General features: G+C 39.7%; 1 protein-coding gene across 17 annotated transcripts in view; it reads right to left on the bottom strand.

Moving 5' to 3' along the window:
• Window positions 1-24,481, bottom strand: part of mbl (splicing regulator muscleblind) — a 358,429-nt gene that overhangs the window by 57,581 nt on the left and 276,367 nt on the right. For 14 of the 17 annotated variants that reach the window (XR_012451241.1, XR_012451242.1, XR_012451243.1 and 11 more), the window contains one exon: window positions 2,868-3,568. Coding sequence is in view for 13 of the 17 variants with exons in the window: in XM_074085476.1 (XP_073941577.1) it covers window positions 2,868-3,056 (189 nt within the window). In the remaining 4 variants the exon portion in view is untranslated. The other 3 variants (XR_012451244.1, XM_074085467.1, XM_074085470.1) reach the window with 3 other exon arrangements.

Consider the following 24,481-nt stretch of genomic DNA (forward strand, 5'->3'; position numbering starts at 1 on the left):
GTATAATTAAAATAGATATATAACGTCATCTAACTCTTGCAAATACCAAGTATAACTCTTTGTGACAACTTTAGCAAAATGTTAGGTAAATATGTCATGGTCATTTTAATGTCAGTGGAAACTTAAGCGTATAGTAAGTAAGTTATACGACGGAGATCAACGAAATCCGGTCTGAGTCGGCGACAAATCGTTCAGTCTTCGCAGGTAGATATGACAAGTGTGGGTGAGGTTAAGTGAATAAGGCAATGAGCTCGGTTTAATCAACACAACACGTAGCCTAATCAAATATGACCCCCTCGTCATATCGCGTAATTGAAGGCTTAATCACGGGAGACGCTTCACGCGGAGACGCGGGTGCGGGACGCGGCCCGGGGTTGTTTGATCAACTCTCGATTACGTTCGTCAGTGACAACTTTCGGAGGAGTTGCGGAATCTAACGCTGCCGCAAGAATATCGCGATTGAAGCGCATGGACCGTTCCTAAGAATGTATAGTTCCTCACTATGACAAGATGACCAACAATGCAAACGTTTAGACATTTCAATGTTTATTCTATACTGCAATGGGATGTAAGTTACAGTCGACGTAATTAAATGAAGTATCATCAAGGTGGACACACAATACATCTTTTGGCAATCATTTTCACGATGATTTCTTTGGCAGGTATAAGGATTATCAATATGACATTTGCAGCGAAAACTGGTACGCGATAAAGTCTCTTTGACTTTAACACGCCACTTCTTAAAATAAAGTAAATTCTTGAGTGATCCTTATAACACAAACAGGTAATAATGTGTCCCAGGCAATCAAATTTTCCCTACGTAGCTACTGAGTTTGCTCATGTGGCACGATTAGAGTACGAGGGGTAGCTCAAAGAGAGCGGACTGTGACGGACAAAGCACTTGTTTACTTTTTCGTCCTCTCTGTTAAATATCTGGACGCTCCATCGCCCGTCAACAAAATAAGCAGCGTCCTCCGCCGCGCCGCGACGCTTTTTATCGAGAAGATTAGTGCTGCCGAGACGTGCGCTGTGCGCTGCACTATTTCACATTCTCTGCGGGATTATTTAAAGTTTGCCTGAGCCACCGCTCGTGTGCGGTTTTATCGCAGGCAGATTCTAGGCGACAGTCGACTGTAGCTTTAGTGCACTTTATCGTAGCATTCACAATTTAAAATTCTATGACGATTTTTGAACAAATTTGTAATGTGTGTTTCTAGGAAATCTATAATGTTGAAGATGTTTTATGTGAGTAGTGGGGTTGGGGGCAAGACGAGATAAGCTGTCGGCGGTGTCGTGAGGATGGTCGACGCGGCATTGTGTGGAATGCGCCGATGGTGCGATACCACGATGCACAAAGCCCGTACAATGAACACCGCCCGTCCATTGTTTAGTGTCTCGGACTAAACGCGATGCCGAGCTTTAAGCGAATTGCAGCCCGACCCTCACACACGTCCAAATCGAGCTGATAGGATTCATTTGACTCGTTAAAGGAAAATCGGTCCGATCCGGGCGTTCCATTCGTTCCGTTTGTAGGTACGTTGACATTGTTGACACAAATTAAATATAAAAGAACGTAACGGCGTAGTTTTTTTTAAAGATTTGCCAACTACGATGAGAAAAATGAACTGACTTACTAGATGTTGGAGGATTTAAAAATAAATGAAGTATGACTTGTGTCACTGCAAAAGCGTTGCGCGGCCGCGTCAGCTGCGCAGTGTCGCCACCGCGCTACTCGCGGCATAGCGAGGATGAACTAGAGAGCATATGTACAGCGATCGAGCACCGAACGAGACGGTCTGTGAGCGAACCCGACCCCCATACCCAGTGCGTTTATCTCTTGATCGCGTTATTCATCCGAGCATCAAAGGAAAATACGAAGGAAAATATTAAGACATGAGAAAGTGCCTTTTATTTATCTCAATTCTTTCTTTGGGAAATGATTTGTCGTATTATTCTCTTGAGAAGAAATTCAAATAAGTGAATAATACAGTTTCTGAGTAACTGTCTTTACCCGACTGCCCGAAGGAGGGTTATTTTTTAAAATCCTACACAGCCAAATGGAATCAAGAGAATGAAGTCCTTTGAACTCAAATGCATTATTATTAATATAAATTATACACAGAGCCATGTGCTAACCATTTAAGTATATGGTGCCCAGCCTACTGTTGTCCTGCCATATGCATGCAATCTCATTTGAGTTGACATTATCGCGCCCGGGCACGACGCTTCGGGCGATGCAGCCGAGGTGCGTGTTTGTTTGTCAATTTAAATTTTTATCGTAACCATTTGCTCGAAAACGCGCTATCACGTCACTCCACTGGGCTGATAACGGCGTATCGCGTAACGTTCTACAAACCATCCGATAAATTGCTTTATTTGTAGCTGTTATGTTGTTCCATTCTTGCCAAAATTATTCAATTCATTGCATAGATTTTTCTACTTCATTTTTATGTTTAGAGCCTCCGATGTATTCAAATATCTTTGAATAAAGCTAAGTATTAGTCACCATCACGCTAAAAGGAAATGGATTGAACGGAAAATTTTACACGACCTTGTAGCTATGCAAAACATAATTCGCTGTGATATCTAACTTACAAGGCTCTATTATATGTAACAAAATATAAGCGCTGCATCGAGTCATCGTCCTGCCCATTATAATAGCGTGGTGCCAATTCTCATCCTATGGTAGTCTAGTCTCGCACTCGCAACGGCAGCGGCGCGTTGCGCATGACGTCACTCCTAGCCAGCCTTGGGATCGAGGTCGACGCGGAACGGCGAAATGTCGGCGCAGACGGGGTTGTTTCTTGATCAAGAAGTGAATAAAGCTCGAATATTAAAAAATAACCAGTAACTAAATGTAACCTTACCTTGATACTGTCGTAGCAGGCGGTGACTCGTCCATTTTGCACCTCGACGGTCGCCGGGGGATGGGCGAACTTGCACTCGGTGTCCGGCCGCGAGCACTTATTTCTCTGGAACTCGCGACATACTTCAAGCTGCAGCCAGCGTGAGTCCTTGCCGTTCAAAAGGCTATTCATGTTCACCATGGTGGCCATATTATCTGCCACTGAAGTAGGATGCGGGGGTCGCGCAAGCAGTTACGTGAAACAACTGCGGGGCATAGGCCGCGGGGGGCGAGCGCGCTCTGGCGCTCTAAGCATGCACTGCTTACACTTTCTAGTCGCTGTCTTCTGCCACTGATCGGCACCCGCACACCCTCACAACCACACACTACTTCACACGCGTACGTTCACGCGGATGCAGCGCTAACGCTATAACTGGTTGCGACGTTTGCTTTGCGTTGCGATGAGTTATAATAATGATTATCTTACAATTAAAGTTAGAATAAAGACACCGAAGTTGCAAGCTTATTTAGGCGAGTATTAAATTATTATCACACGCGTTCGTATCGATGTTCACGGTTGAGTTTAGTAGAGGGCGAGCGGTGCTTGGTGTGCGAGCATTGCGGCGGCCGGAGCGGTCTGGGCAGGCGACGGTGAGGCGCGAAAAAAGCGAGATTAGCGGCTCGGCGTTCAGCGAGCAAGACGGTGCGGTGCGGGGCTCAACTCTGCGAACAACAAAACACACTGGTTACTCTCAAGCACAAGCGGCTACGGGTTAGCAAGCGCGTGCGACGGCGCGGACACCGCTCTAAAGCCCGCGCTCGCTCTGCACCACAGACAGAAGGCAACGTTCACTTCTAATTTGACATTTGACGCTAATGTTATTCGCTCATAATAGCTGAACAGTAAATAAAAAGACTTCATGTCTTTTTCCTGCCCTAATGTTATTTGCTAGCTTGGTATGTCAAAAACAGAAATTAAAGAAAGAAAATTAGCGGTTAACTTATAGTTTTAAATAAAATGCTTTAGCTGTACAGGTATAGATACCTTGTGCTGAAGGATGTCGCCACCGTGTTGCTGCGTTTTCATAAACTTTACAATTGCATAAACTAGGATATACATATAAGGCACAATACCTCATATAGATTATGGTATCATACTAAAGACAAGCTAATTGACAGAAACTTGAAAATACCGCAATGACATACAATAATTATAATTAGAAAATTAGGAAAATGTGGTTGTCTGTTGCCTTTTGTAGAGTAATTAGTAAACGAACGTTCGCATGATGTTATATTTTAGGGAGTGGTGGTGTCAGGTGAGTTTGGAGTGTTGGGCCGCCGTTGACCGCGTAACATCACTAAGTTACGTTCGCTGTCGGTCACAGTAAATGTCAGTCCAACTAAATAATCATGACATAGTTTTTTTACGTAAGAATATCTTTTTTTTATGTTGACTTCTTTAACGCCGAAAGTTGTAAATAATGCTAGACAAACGCCAATATTGTGTCAGAGGAACAGGTCGAGTCATCTCGCGGAAAAATTCTTCGTGTGGGCGATGCCGTTTCAAACGCGGGGCCGGGAACAGGGAAAAACTCGTGAAACCAAATCCTATCGTAATGCGCTATTTAAAGCATAACTCGGTCGAAAATAGCACGGTGTGCGGCAACGCAACGTCGCGCTCTCCACCGTGCATAAATCTTCAAATTTTATTTTCGACGTGAATGCAAGCGGTGTTTTTATCATAGCGTGCGCGCTCGTCCACTCAGACGTCAGTGATCCGAGCAGAAAACAACACAAATGTTTATTTCAGTTCGTAATCTCGTGTGACATTTTCATATTCAGCTTTTAAAAGAGCAGTTGGGCACGATTTATTGTATTATTTTATCAAATAAGTGAATGGTGGACTAGCAGCAATTTATAATACTCTGGAGAGGTTTTTGTTACATTCATCTCTATATCGAATTTCATAAAACTTGTTGAAGATCAAACGAAATAAAGAGATGATAAATAATCAAATAAACGCTAATAAATAACTTTAATTTATTTACAGGTATGATATCGGAATAATGTCACAAGAGAGCTGATGTAATAATAACGCAAATTCTGTGGTTCGATGGGCAAGCAGAGGTTTCACGGCTGGTTCGGCTGTCTGGATGGAAGCGATAATTTGCGAACTGTTTCTGTTTACGTCGAATATTGCCAATCTCAGGACAGACTTGCCTCTAACCATCTAAACGTTGTTGTTTTTGAGAACGATGACCGATCTACTTGAATAAACAAGCTTCCAATAAACAAAACTTGTGTAAATAAACTTTATGTGTAAGCAGCGTATAGTTAAGGTCCCCCTAACCGCAAAAGAATCAAATGTCTACACGGTAACCATTTGACCGTAGACAGGCAAATGAGTTTCGGAAATGTGTTCCTACCGAAACGCACGCATAACTACACGAGCACAAAGCAAATGGATATCGTTTTATTTTGTGCATTAAACAAGAAATTGAGAATGGTGGCTTCAAAGGAAATCAGCGTCTGATTCCTTTCATGGCGGCGCCGACGGCTGGGAGGTTCCATCGGTGTTCGACGCTCACGGGGAAGACATTCAATAACCCAGTGAAAAGATTACCAAGAGCAATCAGACGGAAGCGAATCTAAATAAGAATCTCGTGAGAGCGGTTGGGCGAGGGTGGGGCGGGGAGAAAAAACAGTTGGCAGGGGTCTTTGTAAGATCGCCGATTCGATCACGTTACACTCGAGAAATTTATTACTAGAGGATAGTAAAAGAAAAGCATCCTAAGAAAGGTGCGGAAGAGTTTCGTCAATTAATAACGGGCATATTGACGACCTGTCTGTTCGTTCGTATTCTTGGTCTTGACCGGGACTCGAACCTGGGCCTCCCGCCGCCTCGGAGGGCGCTCTTACCACTAAGCTATCAAGACAAAGCGGAATACGAAGTGAGCAAACACAGGACAGAAATTATTTTAGTTACTCTGTTCAAAAACCACCACTTGTTATTTATTTATTTATTATTAAGGTAGAAATCGAGTAATTAATAGAAAACAATACTGTTTGTTTCAGTGCACAATAAAATGTTGCACTACTAATATTACAGTAACTTTACAGTCACGGCACTCAACCGCACCTTTCCTTTTTTAAACTCGCTGGTCTCTGAGCTTTACAAAAGTAAGTACTTACTCAAGCATTTTTGATTAAATATGTTACACTTAGAGATACATACATAGTTCGAGACTCTGAGAAGGAAATCATAGGATATTTTTTATCGCTGAAAATAGTGCGTATAGTTCCTACAGCGCGCGAGAATTCTTCGCAGACGGAATCGCGGGCAACAGCTATTGGTATGGCGATTTGGGACCTTGAGTGCCTCGGTGCCCTAACATAAGTATCCACTTTTCTATGCAACTAGTACCTATGAAAAAGTGGATACATAAGTTAGGGAAACGACCGTACCTAAGTACCTAGGTAATATAAATGAGAAAGTTGTAGATAACGTAATAACGGCTCGACGGCTTTGGATAAAATTTCGCTTTTCGTTCATAACCTAGGACACTTTTAATCCCGGAAAATAGTTTCAGCTGGTTAGTAATATATGAATTCTTAGCAGACGAAGTTGCGGGTAACATCTAGTTTTGTATAAATATCAGCTGTCTATTCTATAACGATTGAGATACAGCACTGTGACTGTCAGGCCTCCGGGTGCAGAACGTAATAAAGTACACCAATAAAAAGGTGAACTTGTCCCGATTTTCGTAATTTTAAAGCCAAGCCTAAGTTAACATGCTGGTCAGGTAGTAAAAATTGGTAACGATTAAAAAGTGAATGTCTGTGCAATCGAAGGCTTTGTTATAATATTCGAACGCATTAAGCCTGACAATAGAATGAAATGAGGGTAAGGCCGATCGTACACTTGTTTGCTTGTTGTGACCTAGCCTTTGCTACTAAGCAGCCTTTATTTATGACGAAAACGTTTGTCATTTGCGAACGAATTGCCGTAAATTTTGAGCGCAGCTCTCATCTCGCAATAAATACATCATGGGCTGCTTCACTTCAGAACTATTATCAGTACTTATAAAATACGTACTCGCTATGCAAAAAAAATTAATAGAGGGTCGCGATAAGTTTGTTATTGTTGTCTTTGTCGGAGCCAATAATGACGAAGACGGTAGTAATCAAGTGGACTATAGAGCGCAGAGCTGAGCACAACAGCGATAAAAACTTAATAACCAGCAAGGTCGAGGTACAATGAGCAGACAGGCGGAAAGCAGGGCAGAAATGAGCATGAAGCGACCTTGGACGATGTCTCGCTCGACTGCAGCACAGACGTGGCCGAAGCAAAAACCTCCGCCGTGTTCTCGACATGCTTCATCAACATCAATACTCCAGCCGAATGCAATAACAATTTAAATTACTAATCGTGCGGCTGCGGATGAGTTTGGTTTTTTTCGTGTACCTAAGCTGTTGACAGAGTGATACTCTTTTGTGTCAGTTTGCAACTGAGAGCAAGAAAGCTGATGTTTTACGTGATTTAGATGAAATCAATTTAATATTAAAATTTCATTTTTAAAGATAGTGACTGGCAGCTGAACCATGAAAGAGGTTTGTGAAGATCATTCTAAGGTAGGTATATTCTAGTTGCTGCCAATACAGAAGAAATGACATGTGGCCGACGTAAAAATAGATACGTTATCTAGAATGATAGTTATGCATGAATGCTAGTCCGCGACGACCATTTAACGTAATAACTAATAATGCAAAAAATACAACTTAACTCCGCACCTAGTGAAGTTTTTGTTCGATAAGCCATAAAACTTTGTTGACATTTTAATGTAATGAGGGCTATCGCGTATGCATTCGCCGCTAGAGGCGCTAGTGTAGCGTTAGGTCTCCGAAATGTCAAATCTCATAGTTTTTGGGTGAGTTACGCGGGTTTATTTATAATTAGAATAATTTTGTGAATATTTTGCATTACCTGAAATTAATTATGGCAATCATGCGTTACCGGGCAATGAATATCTGTGTTTTGACGCAGTTTTGTCTTTCGGAAACTTTCGTCCTCTCTTTCTTTCCGAACAAAACGGGACTACGCAACACTGTGGTGGCTCAATATTTTTATGGTACGATTTTAAGGTGTATTAATTAAATATGATTTAAATCTAAACTTTGTTTTCCCGCCCGTAATAACAGACTTTGAAAGCCACACTTAAAACCTCACGCAACAGTGGCGCCATCTAGAAAGACAAAAAAACGATATCCCTCATTGTGCTTTATTTGTCATAATAACCATCACGCACGACATGAATGAATGACAGCTTGTATGCGTTACTATTTGTCGTAAACAAGGATTTAAGTAATCGAAGCAAAAGCTAACATGTGTAGTATAGAAGGTGCAACATTGTGTTCACGGTAAATAAAATTTTAACATGGTTTCGCGCCACACGTTATAGCGAGCGTTCAGGGACATATTTTAGACAATATCAGTCAAAGCAATATAAGACATAAATCATTCGGAGATGGTGGAAGATTGTATGGCAGATGTTACATTCTGCGTGAGGCGCCATTGGCAGACTTGAGTGATGTCATCGATTGTTATATTTCACGCGGGTCTATGTGCACTGACCACGCATAATGGTTGACTCACAATGTAGAGTAAATATAATAAGTGCTAATTAAAAGATATACCAGATATCTGGACACTTCGTGAATAGAAACTATAAAAATAAAAGCATGTCACTAATACTAGGTACAAGAGCAGAAAAAAGATGTCAATCTTAAAATTATTATTTATAGTTAGTATAGGTTGTATCGAATAAAATTTCAAATTTTGATGTAATTACATAGACCCACTACATAACGAGGTACAAATTACATAGGTGCTATTGCGACCCAATGATTAGTTGAGCACGTAGGTCAGTCCCGGTAGCCAAAACAAAGGCCATTGTTTAACGAACAGAGCCAAACAGTAGATCCCAACTATGTACAGTAGAACTGTTGCCACATTCGGGACGTGTGCGAGGCACATTTAGCAGTCCCGGGGGACGACGGCGGACTGGTAATTAGCAAGAGAGGCGAAAAATTTGCGACGGCTTAAATTTACGAGGCGCAAATTACACGATTCGGACGCTATCGCTGCAGTGCGCCCGTTAATGTGCACGCCTTATCGAACGTGCTGCGCCGGGCCCGAGGCGGGCTCGCGCGGCGGCACGCCGACATTAAACTGATCGCATCAACAAAACATACAAAAATACAACACTAAATGGTCTGCTGGAGCAAAATGTTGGCAATTTTAAGAGCACTGCGCCAGAGTCCGCTCTCACAATATTGACTTTGTTCTGTACAATGCTTCAACATTTACTGCACTCGAAATTAAGGTTTACTGAAACAGAATGATTTCAAGATTCTATCAAAATAAGTGAATTTAAGTCCGACGCCGTTAACCAAGGTCTGACTGAAGCCTCAGCAGTCTTATCAATGATTAATTTGGCCGTATAATCTGGAACTTGGGCTGTGTGTCACATCCGTTTAATTTTCACCCAGATAAGATAATTAATTCCGATAGCGACGGGCTTATCAGGACGGCCATTTTGGTTTTGTTGGGTTATACGTTTACTAATTTTGCGGATAGCTATCTTATCAAAGGTGAAGTAAACTTTCTTTACACTTATCCAATTAATGACCACATTACAGTCAATTTGGCGCTCAAATTACATAAAGTAACTACGATACAGAGACTAAGACGTGGACAATAGTTTTGACGAGGAAGGATCATTCCTTCGCATTAGCTCGAATATACTTTCATAATGAATGTTATTTGTTATTCATTAAATTATAGCGCCAACTTAAGATACCTTTTAAATTAAAAGATATCTTAAGTTGGCGCTATAATTAAAAGCTTTTTGTTGACTACAGTTTTGTTTCCTGTAAGTGCTTGCATTGTCATACAATCTACGTTATACACTAAATTTCAAATATTTTCATATATTGAAAGTAAGATTAGTAATGAAGTTGCAAAAACTTGCAAAAATACTTTTTGGTTGAAATAGAACAAGTACCTAGTACCTATTTTCGAAATAAAGATATTCTAGCTCGATTTCGTCTGCGAAGAATTCGTGTGACTACTGTGCAATTTTTGGGTAAGTATCTCAATAAATATTATTATGATTGGTTACAATTTTCCTACTTCTGGAGTACTTACCTAGGTACAGTAGATATTGTCAGGTAACATTTCCGTTTCTGAAACTACAATGAAAAACTAAAAAAAAAATTGACGACCGTACAACAGTTGGGATTGTTCGTTCCACTTTGTATTAACGGAAACAAAAAATAATAATACCAAAAGCAGGAGGGTTTCTATTAACAGATATTTTTCGTTTGTTGGTAGCGGAGCAGGTAGTGAAGCCAGCTGTTACCCTCGTCGATGAGACGTAACAAACAAACCATTGTCGTCTCTTACAGACCAGTCTCTTATGCCTCGGCATTTTTAAGCATTCATATTCAACACCGTGGTGTTAAAATAGGAAAGTTTTGAAACATAGCCTAAGTGTCGTCTCATGCTGACATCATGCCGGCAATCTGACTCATTAAAATCTGCAGTATATGGGTACGTCATAGAAGGATACTTGCATTAAATATCTATTTAAAGGAAGATGAGTGATGAAGATAGAGATTTGAAAGAATTGATTCATCTGTAACATAATGTATTCACAGATATTGGGGATTTACGATTACACGCCGAGTGGAGCTTAAGGAAATGGAAACAGGAAAATATGTTAGGGAAGTAGGTAGGTAATTGTAAATCGTAATTTAGTTTGACCTGCGTAAATTATGGAATATGTATACGTAAATGAATTCACTAAATAAGAGCATGATATGTTGCTAGTAAGTAACAATACATATTTAAATTGTTGGTTAAGGAGTTTAATTAAAGTCTAAATTTCAACAGCTTACTTACGTACTACATACTTATTTAAAGTGATGACGTTAAAAATAATACCATAGCTAATTTAGCTTCGGAAAATAAATTGCAGTCTTTTTTTAAAGGGGATGTGGATATTTGAGCCTTCAAATGACGAAACTATTCTTTATAATTTTGCTGAAAAAACAAACTTCTGTTTACATAATAATCACACAAGATTAGCAAATGATGCAACGATTCTATTTTATAAGAAATCAGTTTGTGGAAAATAAAATGTCATCAAGAGACAACATGAGCCGATTTAAAGGAATGGAAAATGTTTCGACGAGTTCGAAGGAGGAAGGAAAGTTTTGTTGAGGATTATGGAAGAGTTCCACTGTGAGTAACTTTTGCATTATTTAAGCAATATTGATGGAAGCGAATCGCGCTGTCCGCTTTGCACAACGGGTCTGACCAAGGCGAAAGCTTTCATGCGGCGAATAGCGACATCCGAACCGGAGCGAGAGGCTAAAGCAGCGACGCTGTTACTTAAGAAAATTGCCACTCGCTTTGGAACTTGGAAAAAATTACCATCGAATTTCGGAAGTTGCTGCTGTTTAGCCACTCCGTTCACGAATATTACACATAAATGCCTGAAGACAATTTACACTATAAATATGCACTAGCTTAATTCACTAACTTTCACGATGCACTTGGACGCGACGCGAGTTCCGAATTCGACGATATCTGGCCGCTTATAATATATGAACGTTAACACTTACATGAAGGGGTAAACAAGCCGGATAGGGAAGTGTGAATGTCCAAAAGTTATTAAAACATAGCAAGTTGCACTTAAGTTAGGAGAAATGTATCGCCGGTAGCGTAGAGGTCGCGTTCGCGGCCACAGCGGGGCGGCACGCGTCGTGATCGGAGCACGAGTGCAGTGCACGGAGCGGCGCGAGTCACACAAGCGCAAGCGGAGTCGGCGGGCGACTGACGGGAGGCGAGTGACGAGGCGAGGGGGCTGCCGCTGCGCGCGCACCCCGCGCCCCGCGCCATCCCGAACCCCCGTGCCCCGCACACGGCACCCCTTCACCTCGCCTGCCAGCCGCCTTATCACACCGCGCCGCTTCCTTTCTCCTCGTGCATTGCGAAGCTTTTCGCCACTGCCACACTTCCGCCCGCCCCGTCGATTTTGTCGAGCTTTAGCCGGCCAATGTATCGCTATGATACTCACTTAAATACATTATATAATAACTTAGGGAATTTGATATCACATAACAATATACGTATTGCCATTTCTGACAAAATCGATCTACCAGCCAAAAAAAAATTAGCAGAATTTTAAGAAATCTATGATCATCCTATGATATTACAATAATTTCGCACTGCGAAACTACAGAAACTGCTTAAATCAGCTATGTCCCGTCCACTGCAAAAACGAGGAATTTTCGACAAATCGGAGAACAAAGGCAATTTTTGGTGTTACAAGTCAGTGGGTAAGCTGTGTGTGAGCGAGGTGGCATGGTCGGAAGAAACGGGGGGGTGTATGTGTAAGCGAGCGAGCGCTATAGGCGCCGGCGCAGACGGAGAGCGGCGAAAGTGCGCTGCGAAACGGGTTTGCAGTCGGCGCGTGACCTGTCCGAGGACACGCTACGTGAACCACTTTGTAATTGCACACCATATCCCACTTTAAAACATTATTGAAATTATGTAGACAAATATGACAGTTCCGAAGTTGCAATTATTTTACATACTTTGAGAGACTTTTCTCAAACTTACGAAGTAATGTTTATGTTGTGTTCCTTAAAATAGGATTCAAAATATACCGTTGCAGGCCGAGGCCTGCAAGACGACAGTCTTTTTTCAGTGCAAAACGTCAAATATCCACGATAAAGGCCATTATACACTACCTAATATTAAGAATCTGAATTTCTAATGGTTCACTTATTAGTTACTGAATAAATTCACAGGACTATGAATATTGTATATGTAAATATATACCAGGTGGGCCCTGAAACAGGAGCAAAAAATTAAAACACGGGATCTGCTACTCAAATGGAACTACTTTAGTTTTACAACTTTCAAAAATTAAGTAATTTTATCATTATGTTTATTCCAAACAAATTAAATGGTATTTTCAATGTACGGCATCCAATTCCAATAGCCTTAATGATATCGCCTGTCACGTCACAAAATGACGGATTTCGCAAAACATTGCTAGTCCAATTAAACTATAATTAAACTATAATAAAAATCATAATGCAAGTTATTTTGAAAAGTTGTATTAAATTAGCTCAAGATGAAGAGTGGAAGCTGGGTTTAATTTTTTGCTCCTGTTACAGGGCCCACCTTGTTAATATTGCCGACGTGTTTTACGTCACATTACAATTTAATTTACATAATAAATTATTAATGCAGGTGATTAAATGGGCTACAGTTCGTGTAAAATGGCCCTAAAAGCGCCATCTCGAACAGCAGACTGCAAAAAAAGCATTGTACGGTAGTTACTGACAAAATAACACACTGCACTTCTGAAGTAACTATTAACGATTCGATACACATAAAAAACTGTTATTAAGAGCTTTCCAAGTCGATGCTGGTACTAAAAATGTCAAGACAAAGTATCCCCAAAAATCTTCATTTGGGTAATAACTCTAAAACCGTGCAACTTTTACTGGGGTCATTTTAGGTTGGTTAGGTTCCTCTTGAGCTGGCCTACCTCTGGTGTTACTGTGACGTGGTACTTCTGGGACACCCTGTACATACTCCGCCTGCAAGCCATTCTTTCCCGGCCTCTGCAGTAATGTACTATTTTACTCATGGTTTCATTAAATTACGCCGTCACTAAAGATACTCTACCTACTCTAGTCCTAAGTAAAGGAAAGCAAGTTGAAAAACAATGAACGAATGACTCTTCATTACTGTAGTATGCAAGCATTGACACCGTTTAAAATAGACACACAACACAGTCAAATACTCAGCAGGCCATTTATCCTGTTCATGTCAGCTCAGTAACAACGTCGAAATCACGACGTATTGGTAGATACATAAAAAACAATAAGAAAGGTCAGGGTGTAACGCTCAAGTCGAAGAATAATGATAATGTACCTATTACATAAAGTGTTACATTAAAATCCCATTAGCCTAGGGCTAAGTGGAAAGTAAATAATCATATAAATAAACTTCAATATAGCCAGTCTGACCTGTCGCAACTCTACATTAAGCCAAATTCGTCATTAGGCTAATCGATCGGTCGTTAAAATAATAAATAATTAATATTTTCTCAACACAACAAGTATTTGCAAACCTAATTTCGATTGAATAGTGATACAGTGTGGGCCGTAATCGAATCCTTATTTGAGGGCTATTGCATTATATGTACTCCGTCATTTGTGAACCGATTCGTAATTTTTTTTTTCGTTCGTCTAGGAATGCTTTCAAGCGGACACTTGAGATAAAAAGTAGGTACTTTTATTAACCGACTGGTTATTAAGGCAACACGGTGGGGTCGAGTCGTTACGGCGCCAGGCCACTGAAGTGTAGTATTTTATCTAACCTCGATCAATGGAATCATCGCAAAATTAGCACAACTGAATTGACTACAGTTCATCGGCACTTCCGAGTGTAGCAATTGAGCAGTTTAACTGCTAGTCAATCAGAACTGCACAATATCACATATCAGGATAGTAATATGACAACGACTAGACTAATGCAGCATTTAGTCGTTTAAGCCGTGGCTGTAATTGTATTTAAAGAGTTGAATTAAATGTCTCAATAAGCGGACGCCGCGGGAGTGCGCAAGCTTGGGCGCAGTCACGATCCAACGTGTGCCAGTTTTTGCCGGCACTCCACCAACCGTGACATCTAAAAGCTCGTTTATACGCTTTTTGCTGTCGTTTGACTTGAAATAGGCATTTTTTATCATACAAAACTATGAACTTAATAAAATGCAAAACTATTGTTCGCAGCGGCACGGCATTGTACGAAACAAGGTCATTTTTAAAAATATCCACACCCTACTAAATAAACATTTCTTGGCAAAATTAATGACGTTAGTTATTGGGTGTGATTTATATCATTACTGGTTAGATTCGAGTCCAAGCGGTAGATAAGACAGTTTCTATTTCAAGTTCAATCCTATGCAAAATAATTATACATGTCCTTCCAATCCACCTGAGATTTATCATAACGCCGGTATCGACCATATGTTATCTAGATCGTAAATTATTTTAGAATTTATATTATCTTATCATTGTGAAGCACTTAAATCCCACGAAACATTATTCACAAATATATATAATTAAAAAAGAAAGAAAGAAAGAAAAACATTTTACAAAGCAAACTTAAAAAAAAAATGCTTACACAACCAGGCCTTCAATTTTATGGGAGAAAGAAAAAACACATAAAAACTACACACGATTTTTCAGAGATAAGAACAAGCTAAATCGATTGTTCGCCTCAATAACCAAGTACCGACCAAGTTTCATAGAAATAGTTATATTCCCCTTATTCTTTGAAATAAATAAATATAGGGGAATAGCTTGATCAACATGGTCTATATTGTGTATATATTATTATGTGCTACGTTATGACGGAAGCGTTAATATAATAGTCAATAATTACTAGTAATAATAGCCATTGTGAATAAAAGCATCGCTCCGGATACCGCACATTAATTTGGCCGGCTGGCGAATGTGTTTGCATACCCGGCTTTACTTCGTCTAGTAAGCTTATGTTTATGCTTATGCGCTCCATAAAGTTACGCGGCCCGTCACACTGATTAAACCTCCTTATTTTTAAGACGCGTTAGCAACAGTGCTAATTAGTTCGCGGGTTTCAACGAGTTTTTTAACGTCTAATAAGTGGCCGTTGATACTGGGACAAGTGTTCCACCGTGTCGTCCCGCCTGCTTGAAAAGCGTGCTGCCAAGGCCTGCACAGACATGCGAAACGATTTACATAATAGCTAATCAACTCCCTATGAAACACAGACATCAATTATTGTATTGAAGCTTAGTAGTGGTTTGACCTATGTCCTCTCAAACTGAGTTTGAGCTTGGGCTCGCATCTCTGAGTTTTCGGAATTTATATGCGAAATCACATTTGAAATTTATCATGAGCTTTAAGGTGAAGGAAACCTGTACACACCTGCCATGGGATTCAATGCATGGTGTGTGTGAAGTTCCCAATCCGCACTAGGCCCACTGGAAACTACGGCCCACCCAAGCCCTCTCATTCTGAGAGACGATGATGATGATTGTATTTGGAGTTAATATAATTATGAAATAAGGTAATTAGTGGGTTAGTCCTTGTAACATAAGAGTAAATATGCAGTTTGAGAAGCCACTGTACAAAGTAATAATAATACAGTAAAACATGGAAATGTTTTTAAATAAAATGCACGCGCCACAGTTGGGAAGATGCGCTCCGATGGCGAATTTCGGCGTCGGGCTCGCAATGAGGTTCAACGAACTCATACCGTCGTTCATCTTATGCCCGCAAAAAATGCACTGCCCCGTCCCACGCCGAACGTCCACGCACACAGGCTCAGCACAAGTATGTAGTGCACACGAGTACACAAGAACACAGTTACCAATCGCAGCACATGTAATCGTATACCGTACCAAGCCTTACCTGGATAGCGAACAAGTCGTAGACAGAGTCTACGTCTATCCCTGTATTAACCGGAGAACTGTTAAACTGCAATTGTTTATTGAAATGTGAATACATACTCATACTCGTATTTGCTAGGTATACAATCACTAACTTACCTTCGTTGCTTGCTACTTCGTGTCCATTTGCGAAAAATAATTATCATGTAAGTGCTAATTTGCGTGAGGAGACACTGCATAAAAACTGAATTTGTTAAGAAAAGTTTATTATTCGACTTTCAATAATAAGTGGGTTATGTGAACCGAAGATTTTAATTACTTTCGGAGTCGTGTTACCAAGTGCAGGCACTGAAGTTGAGGTTTTTGAAGGCAAATCCATAGTTTCCGTCACAATGAGAAAATCTTCTCTCAGTATGGCAAGAAGTTTCTGGTTTGTATAGAATATACAGATTTTACATAGATATTTGGAAATCTAGAGCATTAAAGAAGAATTGGGACACTTCCTGCTTCAAGAAGATCGCAAATGAACCGTTATTATTCTCATTCATGACTGTCTGCGATCTTAAAAGTTAAGCCCATCGTTCAACAATAATAAGCCAGCGGGGGTGCGCCCACGCGGCTCATCTCATCACCGGTTCACTGCGCACGCGTCGCGTTTCCTGTATCATTCAGATCATCGCTATTTGAGAAAAAAGCACCCACACGCCAACAATTCAACGCAACTTCTTGCAACTTATGACACCATCAAAGCTTTTTGTTTTTAACAGTTTAGATTATAAACAAATGTTCAATTGAAATTTAAATTCAAGATGAGCATATTAGACTAATAAACATAGAAGTAAAATTTTATTTTCCCTGGGGGTAACTGGGTAACACTGCTTGAATAGGGTACCAACATCTGCGTGAGCAATCAGGTCCTTTCGCTAAGTACCTTTTTACGAGTCGTGAATTCCACTCCCACGCCCGATTTGAACGACTGCGATTTGTGCCAAGTACAGTGGCCCGTCTCTCCAGATAGCTTTGTAGTATCATGATATCATTTTAAGATTTCCAATTGCATAAGAAATTAATGAAAAAAAAAGAAACCTACTGTTTGAACAATGGTAGGTTAGTGATAGAAGTCTTCACGAGGGTACCGTTTCAAATAAAACGCGTTTTCGCCAACAAAGAGGCACAGATTCTCGGTCGACTGCCTGCCGCTGTGTATCCACACACCAATTAAGCTGAATTAAATATACGAAGAATTTAGAAACTAGTTAGCTTCCTTGAAGCGCAACGGTGTAATTGGCTAATCCGCGTTGGGAGCACGAAGATATCACATATGAGTTATTTATTGCGTTTTTGTCATAGATCTAAAGGCTGACCGACAATAAGTAACACTTCAGTGGGAATGGTTGTCTGGAAGAGATCGCTTTTAAGCGATAAGACCGCCTATTGTCTACCCTGAATCTAAGTGTATTATATTATAACTTTTTTGTACTGCTTTATGGTGCGCAATAAAGAATATTTGTATTTGTAATTGTATTACTATGTTGCGATAAATGCTATATATGATTTAGACATAAAAATACTTTCTTTACTCATTGATCTATTTTTTTATAAAAATAAAAGATTTTATGAACTAATTAAGAAACTATGTACTAGGTATACTTAGAATAATGTTGCGGTGTAGCAAAGAACATCGCTGGTTTCCTTATTTCGGCAAATCGACATTTTGCCCATCTTTCCACGGGTTACACGAGCCGAAATGGGTTCCGGATCCTTGATGTGGGCGCGGAAATGACTGACTTCTATTGGCATCCATTGTTATCCGCTGTTGTAATATCAAGGCGAAAACTTGAGGCGTACGTTGTATGTTCTTTGTACTGGTATCCTTTATAACATCTATTCCATCGTATGCCAACTATACTGCTAAAATTATTAATATAAATAATGCAATTGAAAGTAAATATTATTACTAGTATTGTACCTACAAGCTGTCTTATCTGCAGGTAATTAAGTAAATAGATGCACGATTGCTAGAACCGTATAAATTCCATTAATTAGTCGCATTCAGCGGCCCCGTTATATTATACTTAGAACTCAGTTTGAAAGTACGCGAGAAGCAAGTTATTACCCGAATTATTCGCTAAGTAATAAGAAACGCAGCGAGAGGTGCGCCGTGAGCGCACGGCTGCTAAGTGGCTTTTAAGGTCGCTTACCTCATCCCGCCTCTCGTCAGACTGTTTGTAGACACATTTAGTCCAGTGGCTATTTTGTTTATTCTATCCATTTCTATAAGAGTTTTTACTTTATCAATTTGTAAATACGTTTAAAGGAAAGCTCTAGTTGTAATATGAGTAGGATTTAGTTCCAGACGTAAAACAGAATACCCTCGAACTATACGTAGTACGCAATTTTCATTCTATGGAAGTAGCTTTACGCTAGCTTGTTAGAACATAAAGACAATAGGAGAGAGTTGATTCTTACATGTGCGTATTAGGAGCATTTCTGTAGGAATCTATTAGACTGGAGTTCTAGCTCACAGGGACTGTAATAATAATGTTATTATCTTATTATGTCGATGATTTTTTTTGCTCCAACGCGTCCAACTTTCAAAAAAGGAGAATACATGTTCAAAGCCCGTACATAAATAAAAATAATAATATTTACATAAATAATATACATACAACTCAGCTGGGCAACTGTACTGTCACGCGTGTAGGAGAGTATTTAAAAGTAAATTCGGCCTAGCCAGCCATATCAAAGCCCATAATAGGCGTCATAATTTGTAGAATAGTTTTTGGGGTCGCCGTCATCGAAACCGATATATATAAAAATGAACACGGATGGATCTGTAAAGTAAGGTATTTATTTACCTACAGCTCTAACGCCTGGCAGTGGAAATGTCATGGAGAAGTCCAATCGGATAGCGCTTCCCTCGCGCTATCGCAAGCCTCTAGCACAGCAAATACATCAATACTTCGTATAACATCAATAATCAAAAAGCCACCTTGAAATAATTAATGCAATAGAGCTGCCAGAACCGATTTTTTAATTATAATTTATCATTATCACTTACATTTCCTTAACATTCTTTATTAACATTTATTTTTGTTGCGAAAGAGATCCCTTTAAGGTATAAGTTCGCCTTTCTACCTACATCTCTTTATCTTGTTAACTGTTATATTTTTCATGTTTTATGTAGGTACAATAAAGAGTTACAAGTAATAAGTACAATACAATACTTTTCTCCATGCCAAATTTTATCACGATCGGTTGAGTAATATAAGCATGAAAGCATAAAAACAAACATACTCACTTTCGTTTTTATATTAGTAAGGATGGTGACAAAACCTAAAACCCTGAGCCATTTTCAATGACTTACTTATTACTCAATAAGTAGAATGAATTTTATTTGAAACTTTAAGCTGGGTAAAAAACATAGTTTCTCCGAGTACGAACGTTGGATTTGGTTTGAATACGTTCAAGTCCGTGTCCGTGACCGTTGGTGGGCACATCGTTTCTTCCATCCGCACGTCTATAGTTTTTTTGGACCGACACGACGACGTCAGATGAGGTGACAATAGACAGGATTGACTAATAGAGCGTGTTGAACTTGTCATGAGCTCTGAAAACTTGACATGTTTGCCTTATACGCTCGCGTCACGAACAAACGGAAGATTAAGTTCAATGCTTGGAAATTAAGCTAATTGTACTTGCGACCAGTTGGCAGGTATCACAAAAAGTAGATATAGACATAATAGAGTTAATCTCATCTAATAAGTGCTAACGCCAATCGTATTGCATCTCGTTAAAAGATTTAATCATACTTGGAGCTTTCCTTCCATCCATGAAAATAATCTGTCCACGAAAACACTAGATCGTTTGAAATTGTATGTTTGCGGTGTTTTACAGTCGTTTGGATGGAATTTTAATACAGTAGCTACAGCGGCATCCAAAATGGTGTTGCCATTGCGGAATAAGCTGCATCGCGTGTGCGATGCGGTTTGACTCGGTTGCCGCAGCTCGTAAATAAGGGCGTCTCATTGTGGGCCATTATTAATGAATCTGCCACCCTGCCCCGCGCCCCCGACCCTAACCCCGCACCAGCCTGAAAGCCAAACAGGTGCGTCTAACCCCGTTCGCACAATCTATTTTCGATGTCTTATAACCGTGCGGAGAAACGTTCGTTGCGTTCTCCCGTTCTAAATATTCATACCATATGCCAGATATTGAGATTTGTTTGGGCGTCATCTGCTCGACATCGCCGTCTCTAAATAAGCGCGGTCTCTTGTTGGCTTTGCGAAGTTTCATTAGCCGTCTGGGAATACTTACTTAGGGTATCATGTTGCTTGAATTGTGTGCGGAATTTCCACCTCCGAAAGGAATTTGTCGAGATAAATCCGGTAAGGAGATTATGAAGGTAAAGAAATTAGCGATTGGGTGAGATTTAAGGTTTGAGGGGTAACCGGAGGTGATTTCCAGTATTAAAAGCTGTTGGGTTTGTTTGAAGAAATATTGGTTTTATATTCTTATTTGGAGCCTTTCATGTTGTAATGATCAAGAGCTCGATCAAAAGAAATTCATGTTAAGATATTCACGAAAATGAACCAGAAATCAAAAAAATTAGAGCACTCCTCCGACCAAATACCGAATAACTAGAAAAATTATTAGAATCCAATTGAGTTAAACTTTGCGGTATACTGCAATTTACATATTTCCTGACTGACAAACTACAGTCCTCCGACCAAGTACCGAATAACTAGAAAAATTATTAAAATCCAATTGAGTTAAACTTTGGGGTATACTGCAATTTACATATTTCCTAACTGACAAACTACATAAGTGTCAATTTGACTTGAGTTTTGTGCATTTCTTATTGTGGGAATATCTCGAAGAGGCACGTGAACCTCAGGACGAGTGCATAAGGTTTCGCAACTGTGGTTCTATTATTTACCTCTCAGAAAATTGCTTTTCATATCAAGAGCAGCGGGTCGCAGCAGGGTCGCAAAGATGTCGCTCCCATACCGTACATTAATGCACACTTTATGTATGAAAGATACGTACAGTAATAGTATAGGTGGTATTGCTCAGAGCTTGAATTCGTGTTCCATGTTCCGCTGCAATCAGCTTTGTTTAATAATAATAATTAATGAGCGGATCTTGGCTAGTTCCATTTAATGACAGCGGAATAGTGGTTTGTTCAGAGACCGACAAAAACTCGTTAAAGGATTAGCGTGACGAATAGACTGGCGATAAGCCTGGTTGAGCTTGAATAAAACAACGCATCATTTATCATAGACAGCTCTAGACGTACCTGATTGTGTCATTCGTGTATCTAATATGGAGCTACACGGACGGGGCTAATTGAGGCAGAACCGCAGCCGGTCGCGAGGTCATAGTTGAGTTGGAATAACAAACCACGAATCGCCGAACAGAATGCGTGAATCACAGGGCAAGTGACGTAATACAGAAGGAAGTCACTACTTGCGAGGAGCCGGCCTACGCGCCTCTCAGACCTCAAGACAAATATTTGATGTGGCGATTTGATTGGCTTGGTCTGTCTAAACTGACATGGTCTTAGGCAATTTAGGTTTCATTATTACCGTTTAAAGGGTTACGCTGTGACGCCAGCGAAAACCGGTTTATGAGGATAAAATGGCACATGCTAATTAATGAATGTGCAAATATAATATCATTATCATTACACCGTTCCACACAAGCGAGACAACCCTTATTTTGCAAATAATCGAGATAGGTAATTTCGTGTTTCTGGAATTCAGCTTATAAGTGTTTGTTCTTCAATTTTCCGAAATAATTAATTAGAGTTAAAATTATTGATTGCAGCCGATAGTTGAATGTGCGTGCCCTGGCGTTGATCGTTATCAGAGATTTTCCAATCGCGGCATCGTTTGGTAATTAGCGTAGTGGTGGTGTGACGTCATACATCTATCTAATTTGATTACATCCGCTGGGGCAAGGCTGCCGTGGTTAGCACGGAGCGAACCGCGGTCTTGCGTCGCTAAACAATACCCCAGAATATGCAATCTGTTTATAAATCGCTCGTTTATTTATATGACACAGGTTAATCAGAGCTTTCTATGTATTTTTTTGTTTTTGTTTCATTAACATCAGTAATGACCTTTTTTTTTTTAAAAAAATAACGTTTTTGATAGAAGTTTTTTTGGCTGACAATACTTTTGTTGACTACGTCGGTACAGTAGGTATGTATTTTACGTTAACTCTTTATTGTACAAAAATAAAAAACTAGAAAAAAAAACATATATTTTTTAAACTTGATTGTAGGTAGGTAGATCAACAGTATAAGTGTATTGTCATCATTTCTTCTTATTCGCGCCAAATTTCAAGTCAATCCAATCATAGCTAAACGCTTAGCTCATACGAAAATTGCAAGTTAATAAAGTTTGTAAAAATCTACCATGCAAATTATACCCTGCAATTCACAATGTACTCTTTCCGTTTAAGACGCTACATAAATTTCCGTACCCGAATTACTTAGCATGAATGAGCGCCTAGTCCTTTAGATGATACTGAGAGAATTTGAGGTTAAATGCCCAGTAAAAATTCCGTTACAAATTCTCACATTTCCTACTATACGAGTACGCCGTACGCTCGCGTGGATTATTTGAATTATAAAGTGAGAAGCGAGTGCAAGCAGAGTGCATAAGATACCTTGCCTATGTAAATGAGCGTGGAAGCTGCGTTAAGTTAGGGGACTTTACACCTGCGAGCATGTCGCCTCCGGTGAATGGTCGTAGGGTCACTTTTTTAGCTGGTCATAGATCAAAATTTAAACTTTGACCTACATTCATTTAAAAAGAGAATTGCAAAGAAATACTAATACATAGGTATTTCAGGACAATACAATTCTTTACTCTAACTTAAAATTATAAACTTAATAGATTTCCATAAATTACGAAATATACGTAGATTGAAACAGGTACGATAATAGGTACTATTTTTAAACTTTAAACAGAAAACATGCAGACTTGTCCATTAAGTCGAAAAGCACTCGTCAGGCTTCCAAACCAAATTAAACAATCCGTTAGACAAACTAAACAATAAAGCAGATTCCGTAGCACTCAACTCAACAGATAGTGGAATAAGTTTAACTCTTACAATGATCCTGTGACCGTTACTCAAACTTCGGATGGCTTTGTTCCCAAACACGAAACTAATTTATTCGTATCTCAGCGTGCCACGCCGTCTACTAAATAATCGAAGAGCAAATTATAAATGCGTTATAACGGTCAAGTCATAGTTCAAAGATTAGGGCAGCGGGCAACCCTTTCTAGGCTAGGCGTAGCGACGCACCGGCGCCCGGCGAGGTGAAGAAGTTACGAATTAAATAGGATCACGCCGTGTCGGGATCGTTGCCCGTTCAAATAGTTTGATATTTTAATAACCCCTAACCTTCGCGTATAGTTCAAGCATGCCTCTACAGTTTTGTAACGAACATACAGCTGGATTGGGTTACGAATGTTACGATAAATACTTGCAGTGAAAGTTAAGCGACCTGAATGTTTTTTGTTTTTTGTGTTTCACTTATTAGTCATAAAAAACATTTGTATTTGTGGTGATTACTTTTAAGTAAGCAAAATAAAAACGTTTGGGTGGTAATTTAAGACTATTTATGACGCGTCAACTTTACGTGGTTAATACGACCAAAAAAACAAAGTTCTGCTTTCACGATGGACTCTTTTGACAAATTTGAAGTTTTAGAAATAATTAGATAATAAAACCGGCCAAGAGCGTGTGCGTGTCGTACACGCCCACTATATGGTTACTTAGCCATTACGAAAAAAATCAAATAATATTTTTCTAAGGATTTCGTATTGTGTACTGAATCTTCCAATATTAGGTATATTTTATACCTTAGGCTGCTATTTACTCTTAAACTACTAATAATTCTCAAGCAATCTTAGCCGCTATAATGTTCCTTGTAAATTTGATATATCCACTACAATTCTGAATTTTTCAAAATGTTCCGCCTAACAGTTTAGAGATTTTAGAGGGGTGGGGGGAGGGGGGTTGGCGCTTGGTTTCAAAGAAAATTTGCACTTTAATATTTCGCAAACAGATAAGTCTTAGCAACCCCCAATGGTTTTAAAAG

This window comes from Choristoneura fumiferana, chromosome 3 (genome assembly GCF_025370935.1).
Source record: "Choristoneura fumiferana chromosome 3, NRCan_CFum_1, whole genome shotgun sequence".
Classification (NCBI taxonomy): Eukaryota; Metazoa; Arthropoda; class Insecta; order Lepidoptera; family Tortricidae; genus Choristoneura; species Choristoneura fumiferana.